At 32.4% G+C, this 22641-nt stretch overlaps 2 protein-coding genes across 3 annotated transcripts in view; one reads left to right on the top strand and one right to left on the bottom strand.

The window, feature by feature from the left end:
- LOC119839926 (carboxylesterase 1E-like) overlaps window positions 1–8813 on the top strand; it is an 18187-nt gene extending 9374 nt beyond the window's left edge. Inside the window, exons 2-5 of the mRNA XM_038366374.1 lie at window positions 2923–3029; window positions 3212–4450; window positions 7437–7576; window positions 8165–8813. Of these exons, the coding sequence (XP_038222302.1) occupies window positions 2923–3029; window positions 3212–4450; window positions 7437–7576; window positions 8165–8555 (1877 nt within the window). The 3' untranslated portion in view covers window positions 8556–8813. The remainder of the gene's footprint in view (window positions 1–2922; window positions 3030–3211; window positions 4451–7436; window positions 7577–8164) is intronic.
- Window positions 8814–9232: 419 nt separating this feature from the next.
- The window catches only part of LOC119839891 (MOXD1 homolog 1-like), a 58612-nt gene continuing 45203 nt past the window's right edge, over window positions 9233–22641 (bottom strand). The window contains exons 2-12 of one of the 2 annotated variants that reach the window (XM_038366324.1): window positions 19621–19770; window positions 19083–19241; window positions 16894–17206; window positions 16060–16161; window positions 15502–15665; window positions 14226–14342; window positions 13650–13796; window positions 13118–13272; window positions 12026–12105; window positions 11169–11335; window positions 9233–10478 (exon numbers count right to left, since the gene is read on the bottom strand). In XM_038366324.1, coding sequence (XP_038222252.1) covers window positions 10299–10478; window positions 11169–11335; window positions 12026–12105; window positions 13118–13272; window positions 13650–13796; window positions 14226–14342; window positions 15502–15665; window positions 16060–16161; window positions 16894–17206; window positions 19083–19241; window positions 19621–19770 — 1734 coding nt within the window. In that variant the 3' untranslated portion in view covers window positions 9233–10298. The remainder of the gene's footprint in view (window positions 10479–11168; window positions 11336–12025; window positions 12106–13117; window positions 13273–13649; window positions 13797–14225; window positions 14343–15501; window positions 15666–16059; window positions 16162–16893; window positions 17207–19082; window positions 19242–19620; window positions 19771–22641) is intronic. The other variant, XM_038366323.1, reaches the window with a different exon arrangement.

A 22641-nucleotide genomic window follows, 5' to 3' on the forward strand; every position in this document is an offset into this window, starting at 1 on the left:
GTTAGGCAAGATACGCAGGTTCGAATCCTGCCTCGTGATCAAATTTTTTCTATTCTTTCAAAATTTCTCATTTATAATTTTATGCAATTTTCCATAATCGATTCACATTTCCCGGAACGATAAAGAAATAGCCTTTATATGGAGGAAAATAAACAGTACAAATTAATATTACAAAGCTCATACACATTTGAAATGTTTTAGAATGATTTTAATCACAATACGTTTAGTTGTGATAGAATTTATTTTAATATAATAATAATGTACATCATTTCGGATATTATCATATACATATTATAGATATGACTGATTGTGAGGATGAATGTATGTATACATTTATGTTACTCTTTCAGAACGGATAATTGACGTTATTTGACTGTGACGAAATATCTGACATACCAAAATAACGCATAAGCTATGGAAATACTTACTTTTGCCCGTGGGTTTGATCGCAGTTAAAACCGCACGGCGCAGTTAGTATAAAACATAGTAAAGAATGAAATAAGAACTTTTATATTGGAATTTTAAATCCTCATTATAAAAGAATTACAGTACTATTATAATTAGTCAATTGTTTAGACAGTAGAAACTCTTTACCAAAGGTTTCCTTTAAATCTTTGGCATAATAATATATTTTATTATTTACATTTTCAATTTTACAGTTTTATAAATCGTGTCCACGAAATGGGTTACTGACGTTGAATCTACCAAACTTTACGAGTGCGGTGTCCATTTTATTTACAAGAGATTTAAGAAAGGGTTTCGAACTTTTAAATATCCATTTATTTTGTTCTTTATTGCCCATATTAAAATAATCGCTTAAAGATTATTCTTTTTGGCTCAAAATTTCTGAACTTTTTAAGATTAGCGTTACAAATTGCTAGTACAGATTTATTTCAAACTTCTTAAATTCGTTTTTGTGTTCGTCATTTAAAAGTATTTATTCAAGTTATTATAATAATGAATATATTTAAGTAATAGGTTTCCCTTCATAATATGTCTATATAATCTTTGGATAAGAAATCGCTATCGCATCGCTAAGAAATAAGAACACGCAATTTACAGAAAATCTATTGAATTTGCTAAAAATAGATCACTATTAAATTACTGTGTTGCTTGAAAAATAATTTGACAAAAATCTTTGCCCGTACATATATTGACACGGTGTTTTCAATTCACTATCAAATAATCATCTAAACGATATACATTTTTCTGATATTTCTAATGCATTGGATATAATATATATGCCTTAACGTATTACTACTATAACACTAAGTATTGTATTAAGCTTGTGTAGCCCTCGGGTAAAAGGTTGAATCTAAAAATACAAACAAATATAATCTAAATTTTCAATATAATCAAATATATTGCCATTATAGAGCAATGACTAAATAAACCACTTAAAGAGTCTGTCCTAGACAGGTCAGAGTTGAACACAAATAAATGCTTGAATATCGCTGACCTGAATTTCATCAAATGGTGATAAATATAGACATGTCAAACATTGCAGACCGAGCTTTACAACGCTGAATAAATTTGAGTCATTAATGCAAGAATTCCGTGCCAATAGCATACTCGTTAAGCACTTTGAGTCAACCTAACCTTAATCTACCTTCTCATTCGTGACCTAAATTTGACATGCATTAAAGAAAGGGAAATTCATTGTAGCAACATATGTTGGATTGTTGAGCATTTCTTTATATGACACGCAATCATTTGTGCGATTTTTATAACACGTGACAGACGTCTACTAGCGAGTGATTAATTTGAGGCTTTATATATGGAAAGTTTAGACTTTTGGAGTAAACATAAGAAAATTATATCAAAATATAATGCTTCTAAACAACAATGTTGACGTGCAAACTTTTAAATATAACTGCCCCATAGAAAAATCGGTACTGCCCCCATAGCAATCAAATGTAAGATTGTTTAGATTGTTTTTAATGCTTATTGGAAAATTTTGTTTAATGGCCAGTGATATTATATAAAATATAAGTAGCACCGTAGTTTTAGCAATTTTTTCTGGAGAACGAAACTTTATTGCTTTAAAATTAGACAAAAATTGTAGTACTGCACTTGTCATTAGTCAAAGGATAAACTCAGTATTGGCGATGTGGCTATAGTATCATTGTCTGGAAATAATTTTATCTCCATTCCAATTTCGTTTCGTAAATTTTTACTCATTTTTACTCAGAACTTTTGTAATACAATTAGGTACCTTATTAAAAAAAAAAATAATATTAAAATTGTTAAATATCATTCGAATGTGATACATTTTCTTAATAAACGCATATGTGTAGAAGAGTATAACAAGACTCTTATCAAATAATAAGAAAACAAGCTTGTTAGAGAATATAAATCATACTTAATCCTATCCTACTAATATTATAAATGGGAAAGTTTGTAAGGATGTGTGTGTGTGTTTGTTGCTCTTTCACGCAATAACTACTGAACCGATTGCAATACAATTTGGTAAGTAGACAGCTGGACAACTGAAATAACACATAGGTAACTTTTTATTCCGATATTCCTACGGGATACAGACTTAGATAATATCAAAGAGAAAGCTTGATTAATGACTTAATTAGTACATACATTGATTGGTATCGTGGATAGTTTTCCCAATGGTATTTAATTTGAGAACTACGGATTAGCATAACTATATCACATATTATGACGTATGATATTACCTTATACAAGTACCCTATGATTATTTAGCGTTATGTTAATGGAAATTTATTCAGCAGAATAAATTAAGGGTCTGTTTAAATCTGTCTTAGACATTAATAATTAGATTATTATTAAAGATTTTTCTTGCTTATAAAAAATAATTAATTCCTACTTCTGTGTTAATCTTTAAGCTGAAGCAAAAGTGTTCTCTCTATTGAGAAATGTTTTGATCGAATATTTTTCTATTTGTTGCAGATGTGAAAGTGGAAGGTTACCCCACCATGGTATGGTTTCATGGGGGTAATTTCGTTCGGGGAAGTCCAAATTACATTAATCCTTTTCACCTGGTACTCAAACAAAAGGTATTCATCTTGAAATTAATTATTGATTTCAATTAACATGAATGATAATGAGGTGTTTTTCCCTACAAAATTCAAATGATGATTACACATTATCTACGTTACAATATTTATGCTTAACATGTTTAAATAAATATTGACATAGAAATGTTTTCTTAAATTCAATAACGTTTTCGTACTTTCAGGTAATATTTGTTTCAGTGGCGTACCGCTTGAATATATTCGGATTTTTCTCTACGCTAGATAACGAAGCGCCCGGCAATTTCGGCTTATTAGACCAGGTCGCTGCATTAAATTGGGTTAAGAACAACATTGAAAGTTTTGGAGGTGATCCCGAAAATGTCTGTATATTTGGTCACGACGCGGGTGCTGTGAGCGTTGGACTTCATTTGATTTCGTCTTATTCCTCGGGACTTTTCCAGAAAGCTATAGCTATGAGTGGCAATGTTCTGTCTCCTGACACCGTCAACATCGCAAGAAAAGAACTGATTACAGTCGACAAGGTTGCAAACGCATTTAGTTGCTTCCGAAAACCCACATATCAATTACTGGATTGTCTTAGACGGGTTAATTATCAAGCGCTATTGGATATCGGGGAACCGCTAGCTGACTGGAAACCTTTAGTCGATAACGGTTTCAGCAATATATCTCTTCCATTTCTCACAGATCTTCCAAGCAAAATGTTCAAAGAGGGAATATTCAGTCCCGTACCAATATTGACTGGCTTTACTAACATGGAAGATGCTTTACTGCTCGATAAAGATGGTAATGAAGATTCAGGGATAAGTCAAAGAGAGTTCGATGTAATGCGGGAAGAAGTTATTCTTTCTGATATAACAGTTGATAACAGTTCATGTTTTACAAACCAACATCACATACAGGAGGCAGTTGCATTTTTTTACAAGCCAATTCCACCAACCAAGAACGAGACTGTTTTGAGAAAATTGTTTCTGGAGTTCTACACTGATAAAGTGTACGGAGCCACGACTTACCAGCTTGCAAAGTATATAAGTAAACATGCTCCAGTGTATCTATATCGTTTCGATTTAAAGCCCTTTTCAGATGTAGCTAACGACGGCATCCCGGATTGGGTAGCAGTCCCTCATAATTTCGATTTAATTTTTACATTTGGTTTACCCCATTTGGCATTGCCGGAAGATTTGACGAAATGGGATTACAGAGACAAAAGCATATCGGAAATTGTTATGAAAATGTGGTCGAACTTCGTTTGGTTCTCTAATCCCACGAATTCGGGCGTGATCATTCAATGGGATCCTTTTGAAGAAGAGAAGCCAGGTTTCTTTATAATAGACAGGCAAAATTTTACAATGAGCACAGCGCAGACGGTGAATTACAAAGCGTTTGAATTTTGGACGGATTTTTATCCCAAAGTTGTTGAAATAGGTACAAAATGCTGCAAAGAAGTTCAGGACGACTCTGGATCTAACTCGATCGTACTCCAGAGATTAATCTTCCACTTGGTTACTTTACATTTATTTTATGTTGTGTTTAACCCGAATTAATTTGGAAGCTATACGCATCAGTTTTAATGTTATTTTTGTAAATCTAGTCTATTGAACTATAAAAGAGAAATGATTTATTTAGAAATATTAACGGCCACTGTAAATGATGTATTATAATATTTACTTATTTGGAAATATATTAAGATTACGTAATAAAAATGAAATATTTTTGTTTTCATCCCTTTCGATGTGTGTTCTTAATGGAGTGACAGATAAGAAAAATAAAAGCAATATCGCTTCCCAAAGGCACAATATTTGCATTTTTAAGAAGTGGGTACTTAAATGTAAGCGATTCTAAAGTTTCAAACAACAAAGTTTTCCTTATTTTTGTTAAATTGTTCAACAATTCAAGGTTGAAATATATATGTAACTTAAAGCACAAAACTTTCACAGACTTTTTGATTTATTTCAGTTTGACAGAAACAACCAATTGATTATTTTAATTATTTTAATTAAGTATATTTATCTAACAGACCGGTCCGAGATTCGATCTTCGATAGCAACTATCTTTCACAGTCTGTTTCTGACAGACCACAGAACTCCGATTTGCTTGGTTATAAAATATTGTTACTAGGACGAATAGGGGACCAATGGATTACTTAAGAAATATGACCACAACGATTGTATTATTTTTTTGTAATATTTCAATAAGCATAATAAAGTGCTGTAATTTTATCTGTGGCACGACACGACACGGCAGAGCACGGCACGGCAAAGTACGGCAGAGCACGGCACGGCAAAGTACGACAGAGCACGGTACAGCAGAACACGGCACGCCAAGTTCGGTGCAGAACAATACAGAATTATGAACTATTATTATATTAACTTTGTGACAAGTATTGAAGTGGTTGTATACTTCAAACAAAATACGCGGTAACTGTATCGCCAAGTCCAGCTTTGTACATAATATGCAAAACTTGAAAGGTAGGTGGATTTTTTACCAATTTTCCTCAATCTTTATCCATGCAAACATAATATGCCACGGTAAAGCGAGGTAAGGAACAACGTGGATACTGTGTAATATAAACATATCAGAATATAGATGTACCTACCTATTATATAAATAATGGTGTATACTCAATCGTGAAATATATTATAACACAATTAGGTAAATAGCTTAAAAAATAACACTTGCAGGTATTTAGATTTTTGTCCATGCTTATAGCGGCACCTAATTAAAGAGTAATTGTTGCTGGCCGTCAAAGGCAAATTAAACATTTAAATTTTGAATTAAATTTCTTCTAGAAGCGCTTTTGAATAGTCGTGACATAGTAGCATTTACCACTCATGTATAAAATATAGTTAGTATGAAGAGTTTGTTTGTTTGTATGCGCTACAAATAATATTCGTAGTATGTGTTACGTAATAACATACTAAGTGATTTTAATTAGGTACAGACGTAGAGAAGACACAATATGTAAAAAAAACATAGGATTTAATGATTTGTCAATTATTACGCCATTGTTATAGCTAAATCAATTTACTGTCAGTGGTTAGAAGTTATAAAGGTTTTGCGTATATGTAAATTGAGATAAAACTATATCTACTACATAATCATATGAGAATATATTTGAAAAATTATAACCCACTTCTAATATTATGATGCGAAAGTTTGTAAAGATATGTGTGTGTGTTTGTTGCTCTTTCACGCAAAAACTACTGAACCAATTGCAATGAAATTTGGTACAGAGACAGCTGGACAACTGGAATAACATATAGGCAACTTTTTATCCCGATATTCCTATATGGACTTACGCGGGTGAAACCGCGGGGCGCAACTAGTAGATTATATTAATCTCACACAACCAAACTTTTTGTTCAATGAAATTCAATAAAAATAAAAAAAAATAATATCTGCATATAGTTTATTTAACATATGAACGTTTTATTACTTTAATCGGTCTACTCATCATAATAAAATTATCTCGCGTAACGGGAAACTTATCGGCAGTGTTTTTGCATCGAACGGAATAACCAGTTGGATTTACACCGTTGTGACTAACAGATGTATACTTATGTATAATTCTAAATAATTCTTTCGTCACTGTTAATATTTATATAAAGCGTGTGTGACAAAAATATTATCAATTGCTATCGTTGCTGCGGTTCCGTCGGATTATAATCGGTGGTGAGAGTTTGTTTATAAACATTATAAGTTATAAGTTTATACCCTATGTGAATCGGTTTAGAGTTAATTATATTTCATCGGGTTTTTTCGTGATTGTTGTTGCATCAGCTTGATGTTTTTTTGTACTTATATTTAATTTCAATACAGAGGTAGGTGAATATCGATGTGTATTTATTGAAATAGAATAGTATTTATTAGTTAGCTTTATATAAATATTCAGTAAAAAATTTCGTCCTAATCCTAAAAGATATAATGAAGCTTTCATTTTTACTATTTACTCTTGTCACCACTTGTAATAGAATCTATCTCCGCTTGCATTAGTCCAAGTCTGAGAGAGCCGGGGTTAGCACTCTAATTAGGTATACAAATATACCATCGATCCCAAGACGAAGGAGGTTCTGAGATCGACTGAATTTTGTTTAGTATTGTTAATCGATAGCTCAGTGGGTTTTCAACTCTCCAGGTCATTCCCGGTGACCATCTTTGTAGATAATAATTACCCAGCTTCAATATTATAATACCATGTCATATTCATAGCCTAGGTACGTTTCTATCTAATCAGTGTTTATAAATTATATATAATTGCAAATGTCAAAAGTTAATTAGTTGATATTATTTCAAATCAAAATAGAGTAGAGCTATTATAAACATAAAATGTCATTGTAAATAACCGATAAGTGTTAAATAACCTTCTGACAAAATGTTTATTTCCATAAATAAATAAAACGACACAATTTCATTCAATACTCCATGTTGCAGAATATGTTTTTGTGGAAGACGGTATGTCTGCTGGTGACAGTGAATTTGGTGGCGGGTCAACGACCTACCTTCGCAGGATTCAGGCCGATCGGTTTTCCAGAGCTAGAGAACAAAACGAGTGAAGACGACCTCGGTAACAGGTATTATATGGTTTTATTCTGATGGTATATTGTTCGTTTTGTTGCGATACAGGAAAAGTTGGCAAACACGTTCTATTTAAAGCAATGTATGACTAACATAATATTAAATAAAAGGTGAAGTCCCGTGTCACTGTCACTGTGTGTATGGGGCAGATTTTCATTAAGGACAAGTATTTGATCAGCCTTCTGTGTCCTGCCAGACCGAGACTTTTTTTTACTTTTTTATGCGGGAATCGAACCCAGGATCTCCCCGTTTTAAGCTCGCGCGTCAGTCACTTTACCAAGGTAGCGGTCACACATAATATTATGCAGGTAATTTTTCAATGACATCGCAAACGAGAAGTTAGTTACAATTGGTGATAAAAGTGCCCATCCAACCTCATCGAAGACATCGATGACGGATAGTGCAAAAAACACTAAATGGGAATTTTAATTTACCTTTATAAGTGATTAGTAACATGAGTTCCTAGTTTTAACCGACTCTAAATAAGGTTATCGATTCGACTGTAATGTTTTGTTACTTGTGTTGCGTAGCTTACTTCAATACATTATAGGAAAAAAAGATTCTAACATTTACTTATTTTCTAGATTTGGTGATGATGGTACACCGCTGCCTTTACCCATAGAAGCCAAAGGCGATGTAGAATTAGTCAAAAGAATCAGCAAGTTACCAGTCGATAAGCAGCCCTTCTGGTACATAAATTGGAAGGCTCTAGAAGAAAGCCGCCGCAATCCACAGACCTACGAACAAAGGCCTAACCCATTCATCCCATTCGACCCATCTTCGAGTAACCCATCCAATGCAAATGTCAACATTCAACCAAATAATCAGTCGAACGATTTGACATCTAAATTCGGCACCGTTAATGATAATAATCAGCCTAAAACAGAAAATCAAACTAAGCAAACTCCGTCGCAACAACCGAGTCAAACAAGTTCTTATAAACAATATAGGTACAGATCATATAGAGGATATTAATTTGATGGGAAATATTCAGATATGTATGTGTTAAATCTTGCTGCTATTATTATGTTGTATAAATGGACGATGCTTTTAATTGCATTACGTAATCTTCATTAGTGATATCCGTCTATTGTAAACACTATAAATTTACCTTGTATACCTATTATCTCAATTGGTATTAAAACAGGACTTATTACGTTCCGAAGGAATGGTTTATGTATTGTGTGTATGTCAATCATTGTATTCTTAATACTTAATAAAAATTTTCTCGTATTTTTTATAAATAAAATTATTGACATAATGATTCTTTGTTGTTTTTTTATCATCATCAACATTATCATCATCACCATCAATGCCTCTAAGCTGACTGATAAACTGATTGAATGATTTTATTAATCACATGTTATTTTCCTGTGAATCACAGAATCATTAGGACTGTTTATTTACTATATGATTAAACCTTTTTGCCCATATTTGGAAATAATCTTTCGTTGTAAAACCTAAGCGAAGCAAGAGCTTGATAGTACCTAATAAACAATGGAGTGGTTGGCTTATAAAATCTAAGCGAAGCAAAAGATTGTTCGGAAAACAATGGAGACGCTGGCTTATAATATAATTAGATTTTTTATTAATTCTTGAGTAAGCGACGTCATACGATTTCTTTTTAAAGCATCTCAAATAAAACAATTATTCAAATAATAAAACACATTATATTGACTTTTAAATAAATAAACCTTAATTACTAAGCGTATACTTATAACTATACCTTAGAAAAATATAAATTATAGCAAAATGCAATAAACCTAAAAAGAATGACTCGAAAACATTGTTCGTTTCAAATATTATGTTTCACAACTACCTTTAAAAATTTGTAAAGGTTATAAAGTAAGAGATTTCAATATAATTAGAAGGTAGTTGTAAAAGTATGGAGAGCCTATGTAGCACAGCCCTAATTGAATGTTAAGTCTTATGAATATTATTTTACGGGTAGATATATTTATTTAATGTGTGATCGATGTAACAGCAAATCGTTTTAATTTAATTTTTATTATGAACCATGAATCATTTTATAATTCAAATTTTTGTTAGAAGCTTAGAGGAATGCATTGCAAGTACTTACATTTGAAAAACAACACACATTCAGATATCATTTATAGAATAGAATTTTTCATTACAACTTCGAATTCAAATAATCTCAAATCAATCATAATTAAGCATGAGAACGTAATTTTAAATAGAAATAAAAGAAAGATGAAGCTTCAGGGAACTGGTTGGAAAATCGAACCATTAACTAAGGAGTATTTATACAAAAATATATATATAGCAAAAATATTAAGTGGAAACATTGATAGATATTATATACAAGGAAAATTGAGACGAATCAGTCAGTATATTAATTGTAAATACTATAAAATAATACCATTTGGTATCGTTTATCACCTATAAAACATTCACACAGTCACGACACAAGTCAAAGTTTTCGTGAGCAAATTCGCATAAGTACAAAAATCACAAAAACATTAACTAAAATAATACAGTATACAACATTTCAATGCATTGTTCGCAATAGACTCCAGCCACAAATTAATTCGTCAATAAATTAAAAACTGCACAGATAAAATACGAAACGTATTTGGCATGAACTAATAATAATACTTTACAAGCCTATTTTACTTGAAAACTCACTCAAAACAATAAAAGCTCTCGTTTTTTAAACTCACAACGAAAAACAACAATGGGTTTAACATTAACAGATTGTTACCGCGCGATGAACAGAGAGGTTAGAATTAAGATGGCGGATATACTATTTATTCTAGAAGCATCGCCGGTTGCTCCCGTGACTGAAGGAAGTCGGACACTCTTGTAATGGCAGGATTTTTCGGACGCGTCATTACTTGATAATCTCGTGTAGTTGGGGTAATTTTGAATTTGGATTGGCTGAAATAAAATATGTGTGTTTTAAGATATAGTTACGTTGTACATGCTCTAAAATTAAAATACGAAAGTCAGGTGATATGTGAGTAAAAGAGTACGTACGGCTATTAAACGCCCATTGCCATTGTTAAATGTAAACCAAATACAATATTGTTGGTATGTAACATGTCCATCGTTATATTACCTGACTCAAAATAAATCGAACTTATATATAAGGAAAGTTGTAACATGGTAGATATGTCATCTTAAAGTAACATATTCATTTAAAATAATCAAATAAAGCCTACGAAAGCCCGATCACATAAACAGCCCCAGAAATTTAAATTTAAATTGTCAAATCGCCTTGTTGCGACGTGAAGCAAAGACAGATAAACAAACACATTTGTATTATTAGACTTTATAATATCAGTTAATTAGTTAAGACAAGATCTATATTGGAAAAAGTAAAGTTGTATGGTAATCCTATTAAATAACTTTGACATTAACAGAAAAACTTAAATTATGTTCATCTTTATATGCCACTACTTTTATACATGAGCTCGTGAAGACGGATTCAAATTATTCTACAGGCATAAACTGAACTTACGGTTAAGGACTAAATATTGATTTAGATAAATTATAGTCTATATTAGTACATACATTACTTTTAACCAAGCCTATATGACAAGAGGCTCTAATATAAAAGGTACTCACCGCTCCCCAACTATCGTCTCTCTTCTTACAAAACGTCATGTGCCAGCCTCGATATAGCGTCTTTTCAATTTGTTCCGTCAGTAAAGGCTCGGACCAAGGCATTTCGTTTAAATGCGCCATAAAAGTCTTGTTGCGGAATTCTGGGGGCTCCTTTATTACTAGACCCTCTGTGGACATATACCTTAAATAAGTATATGTACATAATAATCTTAATAAAGTTTAGGTATACGTAAACACAAATAGTTTCTACAGAACAGGGTCACCTGGGCGTAGTAGGCAACATCCGAAACTATCTGGTGTATCGAAAAACGCTGAATGGTGTTACGAGGCCAACTAAACTAAATTAACTACATCATAAGATTGTTGAAAGTTGATAGATTTATCTAATAATATTACACCAATTGATGGTGCCTCCTTATAAGGAACTTATCCTGTATAGCATCAACACACAACATACGGAAAAGGCAAAAATTTTAACATTAAATGTTAATTCTAACTTATTCGAAGGAACGCCTAATTGATTATTAAGTATTGACTTATATGAATCCGAATATGTTAAAAAAATAAAGTTTTAACTCTGGGGCTTTAGTCCCAAAAATAGTTTAAATTGTTAGCTGCGATTCGAAATTAAGGCTCGTATTCCTTTCCTAAACCTCCCCCCTTTTCATTTCTTTATTCGTCCTCTTCAATACCTTCCCCCCAATTAAATCAGATAACGCTTCCAGAGAACCTACCTCTGCATAAGATCATGGGCGGTGTACAACAAAGTTGTTGAACCTTACACAACAGGTAAATCACGATTTATTTAAGATACTTTAGATATAATTAACAACATACATATTAGTTATATTACTTACTCATTAAACCAACTCCTTGGTCATCTCCCTGCAGTGCACTTATATCGCCTTCGATTTCTTGTGGCAAGCCTTCCAAGTTCCTGGAATAAGATTAACGTATTATTTTTGTTTTTTTGTTTTGTGACATCTGTCAACCCGCACTTACCCAGCGTGGTGGATTATGGCCTGAACCCTCATAGGAGGCCTGTGTCCCAGATGATGATGATTATTTTTGTATGAAAATTGTCCTTTTAGAAAAGTTAAAAAATCTCAAACTCAAACTATTATATTCTTTCAATTAGACTATTTTCAAAAGCGCTTTCGTCAAAATACAAATTATTTACCACCGGTTCGGAATGCAGCTCCTACAGAGAAGAGAAGGCTCCGTAGTTGCATTTTTAACACTTTTGAAATTGTCAACTTAAATTTTTTAATATTCTATGGATTCCTAACATACATATATTTATAAATGTTTGCAGTGTTTCATATTAATAAGATTTTCATACAAAGATTGTAAACCAAAAGTGTGTGTACAAATATGATAAATATGAAAAAAAAAATTATTCAACACCCAAGAAAATAATCTGGTCCCAGTAATTAACAATCACGCCATAACCCCGAATGAATTTATATTAATGACTCATTTACAATATTTGCATAAGTAAACACCAAACCTGCTGCAGGTAAAATTAGGTAAAACCAAGATTGTAAGTGGACGTTTTAATTTTTTGATAAAGCTGAGTAAAACTTTGACGTCACTGACTATTATAATTCATTTAATTTTACATGAGTGCGAAATCACAGAAAAACAAACTTGATTGCAAAATCATCTACAGCTTATGGTCACCGCTTAATTCTTTAGGTCTAAAATTAACTTTAAGATATAGATTAATTTAGATTCATAAAATAAATCCGTTCTACATAAAATGTCACCGACGTCCCTTATGGGAGGAAGCAATAAAAATAATGACAATTCCCTATCAAACACATCAAATATATAATTGAAATTCCATGGAATTAGCGAACCCAAAATAAACACAGTCGATTTGAAAACATCATTCATTTTAGGGTCATGGGTTGATAAAATAACAAATCATATAAATAGAAACTCACCCTGAAGACAGGAATATTTTCTCGACTTGCATCATGCTGAGTCCGTAAAACTCTTTGACTCCAAAAGTTTCGAAGAACTCGACTACAGGCGTCATAGAGTAGCAGCCCGCAAGTTCCGTCCGAGGGTAGTACAGTATGAATGATAAGCACATTTCCTATAGTAAAAGTAACAATTTATTAAAAAAAGGGTTTAAAATAAGATTAAAAATAAGTTTTAATCGTTTTTCTTACAATAATGCGTAAGTTTGTATTCAATAATTTTGACTTTTTGAATATGCATACGCACACAAACACATTTTATTGTCACAGATATAGCAAAAAAGGTGTCTGTGCAATATACATTATTCCATCGTCTCGCAATTTATTACAATTTTTTTTAATTGTTGGCTATTTTTTTAATTTAATATTCACTCGCGTTTCCAACTGATAAGCATTAAAGCTATTCATTTAATAACATCTTATAGATATATATATATATATATATAGATATTATGTCTAATAATAATTATAATCACCAATGACGCATTCTGACCTGCATGGCGGAATAACCGCCAAGTATGGGCTTATCACGCGCCGAACTATCGTAAGTGCATTCGGTTATGAGTGTATCGCGTTTGAAGAATCGCCTGCCACCCGGAACGATACGGGATTGCTGATAACGCGCGTCGTATACGTTTTCCTGTAAATATGGAAAAACCATACATTTATTTTATACTGTGTGTTAACCAAAAAATATTAATGTCATGATTTATTTTTAGAAATGATGCTTAAATGTTACAAAAATTGTATGCGTAGCAGCTAGTTATGACAAATGTGATAATAATTATTTATTTACTTTTGTAAGAAGTTGATAGGGAAGTTAAAATATAGAGATAGATAGGAAAGTTAAGTATATTGTTTTATTATAACATAATATTAGAATATTTAAATTATTTCATTTAACTGCCATCTAGCAATGTACATAGGAATAATTAAAAATATTTGTTAAAATGCCATCTACTTAAAAATGAGCATAGTAGAACAATGCATTAAAATACAACGAACCAAAACATTATGCTTTATGCTAATGTATATCATAATCACTAGAGGGCGTTAATCTCAAACTTACCTCTGATATTTTAGGAAGTTCCTCATTTCCCCTAATGTGTTTGAGAGTAATTTTCCTAGCGGTGCCATGAGCGTGCAGCAGAACTGATACAATATTGATTCCCTCTTCTGGCATCGTCTGTAAAACAAAGGTTTTTATGATTTAAAATTATAAAAACAACAACAACAACAACGTTAGGAAGACTGAGAAGACGAAGGAGAAGAGAGATTATTGCAAAGGGATACGTGAACAATCACAAAAAAAAAAATTGTAACGTTAACGCCATAAATATAAATCAATTATTTATAAGCACGGTACTTTAATTTGAACTAAATTACTACAATATGCGCTGATTTTATTAAGTGGTATAAAAGCCCTTGACAACTATTTCCACTCAACCAAAACACATTTAACAACATTTTCCATTAAAACCAAGACTTTAAATCCATCACTCTCCGTGATTGATGTTTAAATCATTTATAAATTCCAGTGAGAGTTTCACGATTATTATTACTGGAATTAAATTTAATGAAATTAATTTACGTAACATTAAACAATTATGACAAGACGTCAGCTTTATAAATATGGACGAAATCGAAATAGACTATTTACATATAATTTTCTTAGAATCTGAGGCGTGTTATATTTTAGACAGTATTTAAGTGAATAATGCTTTATTACGTTGTCATTGATTGAAAAATAAGTTCAAATACAGGAACGTCGTTATAAAATTTCTACTTAATGTTATTTTTAGCGTTGTTTCATTTTACTTTCACTTGTGTGTGAAGTAAATTTCCTGATGGTTTTTACATCATATATTTTTTGTATAAGTATAACGGTTTAAATATGGGATTATTAAATCTAAACGGCCCGCGGTATACCATTAATTCTTACACTAACAATTTTAGAATCGCATACACCACAACATGACTTCGTAAAATTTTTATTTGTCTCTATTCTATTGTCATCTTTTAATTCTTGTACACGATGACACGCCTTCACGATGTTTTCTTCGGCCGAATGGCCAAGGGAAATTAATTATCTAACATAAAAATTATATCCTTAAATCGCTTTGAGACACGAAAAAGACTTTCAAACACACTTTCGCATTTTTAATATTATCGTATTTACAATTATATAGCACTATTAATATTAATAGTAAGACAGACGTTGCTTTAGCGATAAAACCGTCTGTTATACTCTTCTGACGTCTGATTGTTTTAATGATTAATAATAAATTATGTAAAGTTTGCTTCTCTATAAAAATTAAGATAATATCGATAATCAAAATACTTACGCTATTAGTGCACTCCGGGCTGCATATACCAACAGTGCGGTATGCACGCTGCTTCGGCGGTATCACGTGCAGTACCGACACCCCGATACCGGCACCGAGCAACGCGGCGTCGTGGGTCCGTAATACCGGCGTGTAATGGATGCGGATACCGGAGTTATCCAATACTGTAATTAAAATAGTTTTAAAATACATACATTATACACACATAATTTTTATGCTTACGTTTCCCTCGAAACTTTTTTATTTAGTGATACTTATGTAAAAAAGTTATGATTCTCTATTCTCTCTCTCTTTTATAATTTACGCCGATTTCAGTATAAATCGACGAAATATGTTCACTTTTTTAAAACGATACCGTTACCTTTAACCATTTCAAATGTAAACAACGCAATCAAGTCTTAGTGCTTATGCCTTATTCACAATTGAAGTGCGCTACACATAACAAAATCTCTGACTTAAATGTTACGAATACGAAACATACACTCAAATAGCTCTCAGCGATACAAAACACATTGTAATTATCTGAAAAGTGCTCAAAGTTTACGGATAATTACTTACCCTCGTGTAACGCCTGGTTATCATAATGAACCTCCAGCATATAGTATGAGACGCCACCTCTCTCCCCTAAAGGAATCCCAACATTTTCCGGCAAGAATTCACCTGCAAATAACAATGAACCTTATTAATACTTGATACGACTGAATTTCCAACTGGCTTCAAGGTCTAAATAATGGATTGTTGTGGTTCTATTTAAGGTATTCAGTTTTCACATCTTGTCTTGAGGAAGATAAACTGTACTGCGGTTTATTTATGCGATTTAATGAGGGCTGATTTTGTTTACCTCATTGTTTGAATTAATTACTTTATGTGTCGCATACATTACACTTTTTAGAACTGGTACCTAACCATATTGTATTTATTTAAAAGTAGCACTTTCTACGTAAACACAATGTTTATATATTTTACTCAGAATCATTCATTTTACTTTTAGTTAAACACAAGAGCACATTGAAGTTAACAACAAGAGAGATAAAATATTAATTCGTTACAAAATATTATTCCGGCAAAGAGACTGGTTTTAAAGAATTCACAATCAAGATATTATATTCGGCTCAATTTTTATACACCGCTTTTAAGTAACACTTCACACAATATGAAACACTTTTTCGTGATATCTCATATACTTCTGGCATTTCCTTTCCTACCAGGTTGCCTAACAGAGATTGTTGTGTAGCAATAAGGCCGCCTTTTGTACAAATTAAGAGTTTACTGTGTATAAGATTTTCACGTTGTTTTCAAAATGATGCGTTATAAATTAATGTTTATTAAATTATATTATCCTTATATTACCCAAACATCTGGGCCACTTACATAAAAAATCTATTAAATTACCTTTGGAACCCATAGCCCAAGCAGCGATAGGAGTCACACAGGTCGCCAATTCACCAGGTCTGCTCGGCCCGAAGAAACCTTCACCCTCAGCCCATTCGCTCCACAACCTCTTGTCGTGGTCTTCTGCACATTCATACAACACCATATGATGCACTGGAGACAGACTATCCTTTTCTATAACTGGTTTTCCATTCCTTATTGGCCGACTGTCTATTAGCGGTTGATACCCAACTATATGGTGTTTCTGCGATAGGTCTGGCGCTTTGAACACCTTGCACCAGAAGAGGGTAGCCATCACGTGTGGGATTGTGAGCTGGAATTATAATTAATTCGGCTGATTATTGAATTACAGATTTTGGATGTTATTAGAATTTAAATCGAGAATTTAGGGTATAATTTCGTCAAAATGGAGACTTGGAAGATATAGATAGTATGTTCCATTAATTGTTTCATAAGTAAAATCAGTTAGTTAGTGCATGTCCCATCGTGCCACAAGGAAATATCTACAGTGACAATAGAGTACTAAAAAGTGTTGTGATAACTGATAATTTGTACTGTTATAGAATAGTAGTATATTTGCTCATGCATTTCCTTTTCTACCAGGTTGCTTTGCAGAGATTGCTGTCTAGCAATAAGGCCGCCTTTTGTACGAAATATCATTGTGCCATTATTTTGTATAAGCTTTACTTTCTGTTTTGTACAATAAAGTATAATAAATAAATATATTTGTAAGTTCTGTATGCATAGATAAATCTTCGATAAAATTTTGTTCGTTAATCATTTTATATTAAAATTGTAAACAACTTATCTGCTAATCCATATGATTACTCAACTCGATTTAAATATCTAAAATTAAATAAACCGAATGCTGGAGCGAGGCATATTTAAAATTAAAAAGTGTAGATAAATACACTTCAGACGGCAGGATTTGAATATTATGCGATAATTAATGCTATCCTATTACCTAATTCATTTAAAATACGCTTAATATTCTCACGAATGATTGATGGAAAAATTATATTTTAGCTCCGGCGATATCGTTTTATAATATAATTTTTTAATTACATCTTATTTGAATAGTGTGTATTCATTTTTAATACCTATTAATTATTAATGAGAGGAAGTAATAAATATGCTAAATTAGCACGCAGAGGATGTGCTAGCTTTATCTTAGTATACCTAAAAGTAATTATATGAAAATAGCAAGTTGACATGAATAAAGAACACGTTTTTGTCCTCTTTATTTATTAAATCATAGAACTAAATTAGACAGTTTTATATTTATTGTTTCGCCAGAAGGAATGAACGTTTAATGGATCTTTTTTTTAGATTGGGTGGATATTAGAGACTAACTACTTTGAGTGGAGAGGAAAATTGTAATTAAAATATAATCTATTGCCAGAAACGCCTCGAATTTATTCGTTATTTTGTTAATATATTAATAGTTTAGACTTATAAAGAACTAGCTGTTATCTGCACCTTCTCCCGCTTGGTCTAATGAAATAAATTTCCATGATGTCCTTTTTTATTTCTATTTCTCAACTATTTCCATACACAATTAATACATTAAAATCGATGCTGTTGCGGCGTGAAAGAAAGACAAATACACTTTCACGTTAATATTAGTTAGGCATTGGAAAGTATCAGAATCAATGTCGTTGTAAAATGCTGTCGTTTAAAATGTACAAAACATTTTGAGCCCTTCAATTTTAATTCATAGAAATATTCTTATATAAACCGAGTTTCGCATGAACTACTTCGGTAAGGAAGGCTTTTTATTTCTGCATTAAATTTTTATTTAGATTGTAAAATTTTTGAAGATATAATATGATACATTATAGCTATGCTGGATATGATTATATTATGATATGACCAACAAATATTTAAATATTTTTCTTTTGTCCTATTTATTCCTGTCCTTTCTCGAGTCACAATCTATTTTTGATCCGAATTTCATTCAAACTGATTCAGAGACATAGACTACCAATGCAACAATAACGTAACGTAAAGTACTACATGCTAATCAAAGCTATGTATGTATATAATATCTGAACCAAATTTCCTATAGATACGATAAGCTGTTTCGCGTGAAAGAGTATTAAACATCCTTTCATTCATCCATCCACTTACAAACTTTCGTTTATAATATTATAAGGATTATAGAGATTACACTAGTTTCGATAACTCACATTAGCAATCCTGACGTCCCAGTGTTTGAGTGGTACCGTATCTGGTTTCGACAGCGGCTGTAGCAATCTGAGTGGCCTAGTCCCACTATGGACATGTCTAGGAAGGTCCCCGTCAGATCCCTCAGGTCCTAAGGCCCATAGGATTTGGGTTGTGTCTTCCTGTAAATAATGGTTGTGTAAGAAAGTGTCATTTTCATAAAAATAGATAGAACGAAATAAATAGTGTAAAATATCTGTTTAAACAACGCTGAGTTTATAGTAGGTAGGCTTTTGTGTGGGCGATAATGTGCTTTTATATGTAGTTTTTCGTATTTAATACAGGGATAGCCATTATAGAATATGGAGTGACCTTGAAGTCATCGAATGTTTCAATTTTGATAATAACCATCTGTTCATGGTTTAGTAAATTATTAAATTATTTTTTTTGATAATAACCATCTGTTCATGGTTTAGTAAATTATTTTATATAAAAAACTTTATATGACAAAACTACGAGTTACAAGTGTCATAAATATAAGTTAGTAAATACTATACTTACTCCAATAACGAAGTCCTGTTTATCACACGTGTCCAATTGTCTCCTGAATTCCAGGGTGGTGTGAGTATCATTCTGGTAGCCAGATATCAGTTCGTAGTTCTGGACCTCATCAGCTACTGCTCTGTCTTCGAAGGTGAGGCCGTGGCAATCCTGGAAGAAGAAATGGTTCATGAAAAAACTACTTAACGGCATTGCGGGTATAAAATTTTATTTTTATAAAGGTTTTAAGCGATTTTGAGATATAGGTAAGTAGCAATCTAATCGACGAAACACAGCGGTATGCTATTTCACACGGTCTTCTGGGGGGTGTGGTGCTACCCCGGTGCGAGCTGACCCAATCCGTGCCGAAGCGTGCTCGACTACCACATACAAAATGCCACATACCAGGTCGAGCTGTATTAAATATTTGATTTTGCTGATAAACGTTATTTCATCAAGTCTTTTCAAAACGAAAAGCACTGGATTATTAATAATTTACTATCCACATAAAGTATTGGCGAATGACAAATAAGTCAAAACTATGGAGTTTCAACTATATAATAAATACGAACTATTTAACAAACATAGGATTTTTTTCTCTTCAACATCACAACTAAAAGATTTCAACTAGTTTCTAAGCATTATGTAGGCAAATAAAAAAGTTACGGATGCGTGTCTGAGCAAAAAAGCAGGTATCGTATTCATACCGGTACCAGAGGAAACAGACTCTTGGATGTATTTACGAGTGCAAATTTTAATGGATTGTTCCAATTTAATTTTTAATTATCTATACATCCTTTACCTACATGGATTTTCGATGTGTTAAGATTATAATATACTTTTTGGATTGGAATGTTAAAATGGAACATTAAATTTTTTTTTTTTTAATTTACAATTCAAAAAAGATCGCATTCCATCGATACAATATTATAATAATTGAAACAATGTTAAATCATTGGCACATAAAACAAAAAAAAAAAACAACAGAAAAGTATAGACTCAAGTGAAATCATGGGTGAATGCGACGTCAGGCCTTACTACGATACGGTAAAGGACGCGGTATTGATTCCCGCCTCTCAATAATTTTTTTTTAATCTTATTTAATATCTTTAAATTTACTTTGTTCGTGAGAAACCAGACGCTTATTTTTTATATATTGTACTTAGTCGCATAAGTAATTCAACTTCATCAATCATCTAGGCATAGACGATTCTATACAACTCTTTGTTAACCCACACTAATCTCACAATTTTACTTGATCCTTTATAACAAGGCTACAGAAATGTGACCTTTATTACGAACACGAAAGCGCCATGTTCGTGTAACTGTTACTTCTTTTTTGTTCAAAGAAAACAGCTGATACGTTTTGAAAATAGTGCGGCAGATGTTATATATAGGTGCGCAATAAAGATAAGTTATAACTCCACTATTTCTTGTTTTTTGTACAGCAGATGTCGCGGTCGCACGTGCCGCTCCGTATGTGCGTGCACCTGGCTTCGCTCGCAATACAGTTTCATTTACCAAATGTCAATGTGCCCATGCCCTTTGTTTGAGATACCACCAGCTTTACGAGGTATAAAACATTATTTCGCGTTGAAGATTTTTATATCGCGCGAAATAAAAACGTCGAGTGGCAAGAATAAATTTGTAAGCCCCTTTTTGCGGGCGATAAAAATGTTATGATAAAATGGATGAAATATTTTCACTGTTAGCTCATTTTGACATGCTTAATTTAGCAGCTGATAAAACTGCTGCATTAGTTTACAGAATGCCTTTCAAGATATCTTTCTGTACGCTTATAATAATTTAAGTACTTTTTTTAGATAAACTCCTCTTTTAGGGTTTCGTAGCGAAGGAGTAGTCCGATCCATGATTAAAATTTTAATGAAAATTATTTTTCAAAGGATTTACAAAAATATCTCAATTTGAGAATAGAATAAGAAAGGTGTCTGCCACGAGTATTCATTATTAATAATGTTGCACAACAGATTATTATAAAACAAAAAGCTGAAGTATTCAATAAAAAGAACGTATACCACACTAATAAAATTAAAAAAATATTCCAAACAATTGCGACGAAAAACTTATACGAAAGTAAATAATAAAATATATCTATATACTCTTATGCAAGTACAATATCATTGTACCAATTACCTATCTGCTACACCATTAATTGCTGTTACATTGTTATTAAAATCATAAAAAAAAACTAGCTGCAATTCACATCCACATCAAACTATCACCATAAACGGCATTTGCGAACCGGTTAATCAAAATCACAATTAAACCCAGGATGTTAATAAGAGCTGCGCACCGTGGGAACAAAGATTTCGTTCAATCGCAATCCAGTTTTTGCCGTATATTCGAATTTTATACTTTATAGGGTTGATAAAAATCGACTAGCATGTCACGATAGCGGAAGCGATTCGGATTTTTATTGGCACTAAATATGCAACGTTCTGCATGCTTTAGGACACCTTTTATGGTTGCTGAAGTTGACTCGACTGGTTGTAGCGTTCTATTCGTTCGTTCGTTCTTGAGATGAATTTTCAAATGCTTCGTTGTCAGTCAATTGTGACACGAATGGAACTTATTTACATCCTTACTAACATTATAACCTTTACCATCTTGTACTAAATGCCAGGGGGTATGGTACTTAGTACAGGATTGTAAGGGCTACAATATAATTAACAACTAATGTTAAAATTAATGCAAAATGTGTTTGATCTCGGTTCGACGACATGTGACATCTGCCAACCCGCACTTGGCCAGCGTGGTGGATTATGGCCTGAACCCTCATAGGAGGCCTGTGTCCCAGCAGTGGGAACATATATGGGCTGATGATGATGATGATGATGATGTGTTTGATCTCATTTATCAATTACTGTGAACAGATGTAGGGTGGTATTGGCGAAAAGAATATAACATTTGTGATTTTTAATTTGTTTAGAAGATCACTTAGATATACGAGATGTAATGTTGTTGACCGACTTTCCCTAAAACGGTATTTTCTATAAAACAGTAAAAAAAATGCGAACATTT

Source organism: Zerene cesonia, chromosome 5 (assembly GCF_012273895.1).
Source record: "Zerene cesonia ecotype Mississippi chromosome 5, Zerene_cesonia_1.1, whole genome shotgun sequence".
Lineage (NCBI taxonomy): Eukaryota > Metazoa > Arthropoda > Insecta > Lepidoptera > Pieridae > Zerene > Zerene cesonia.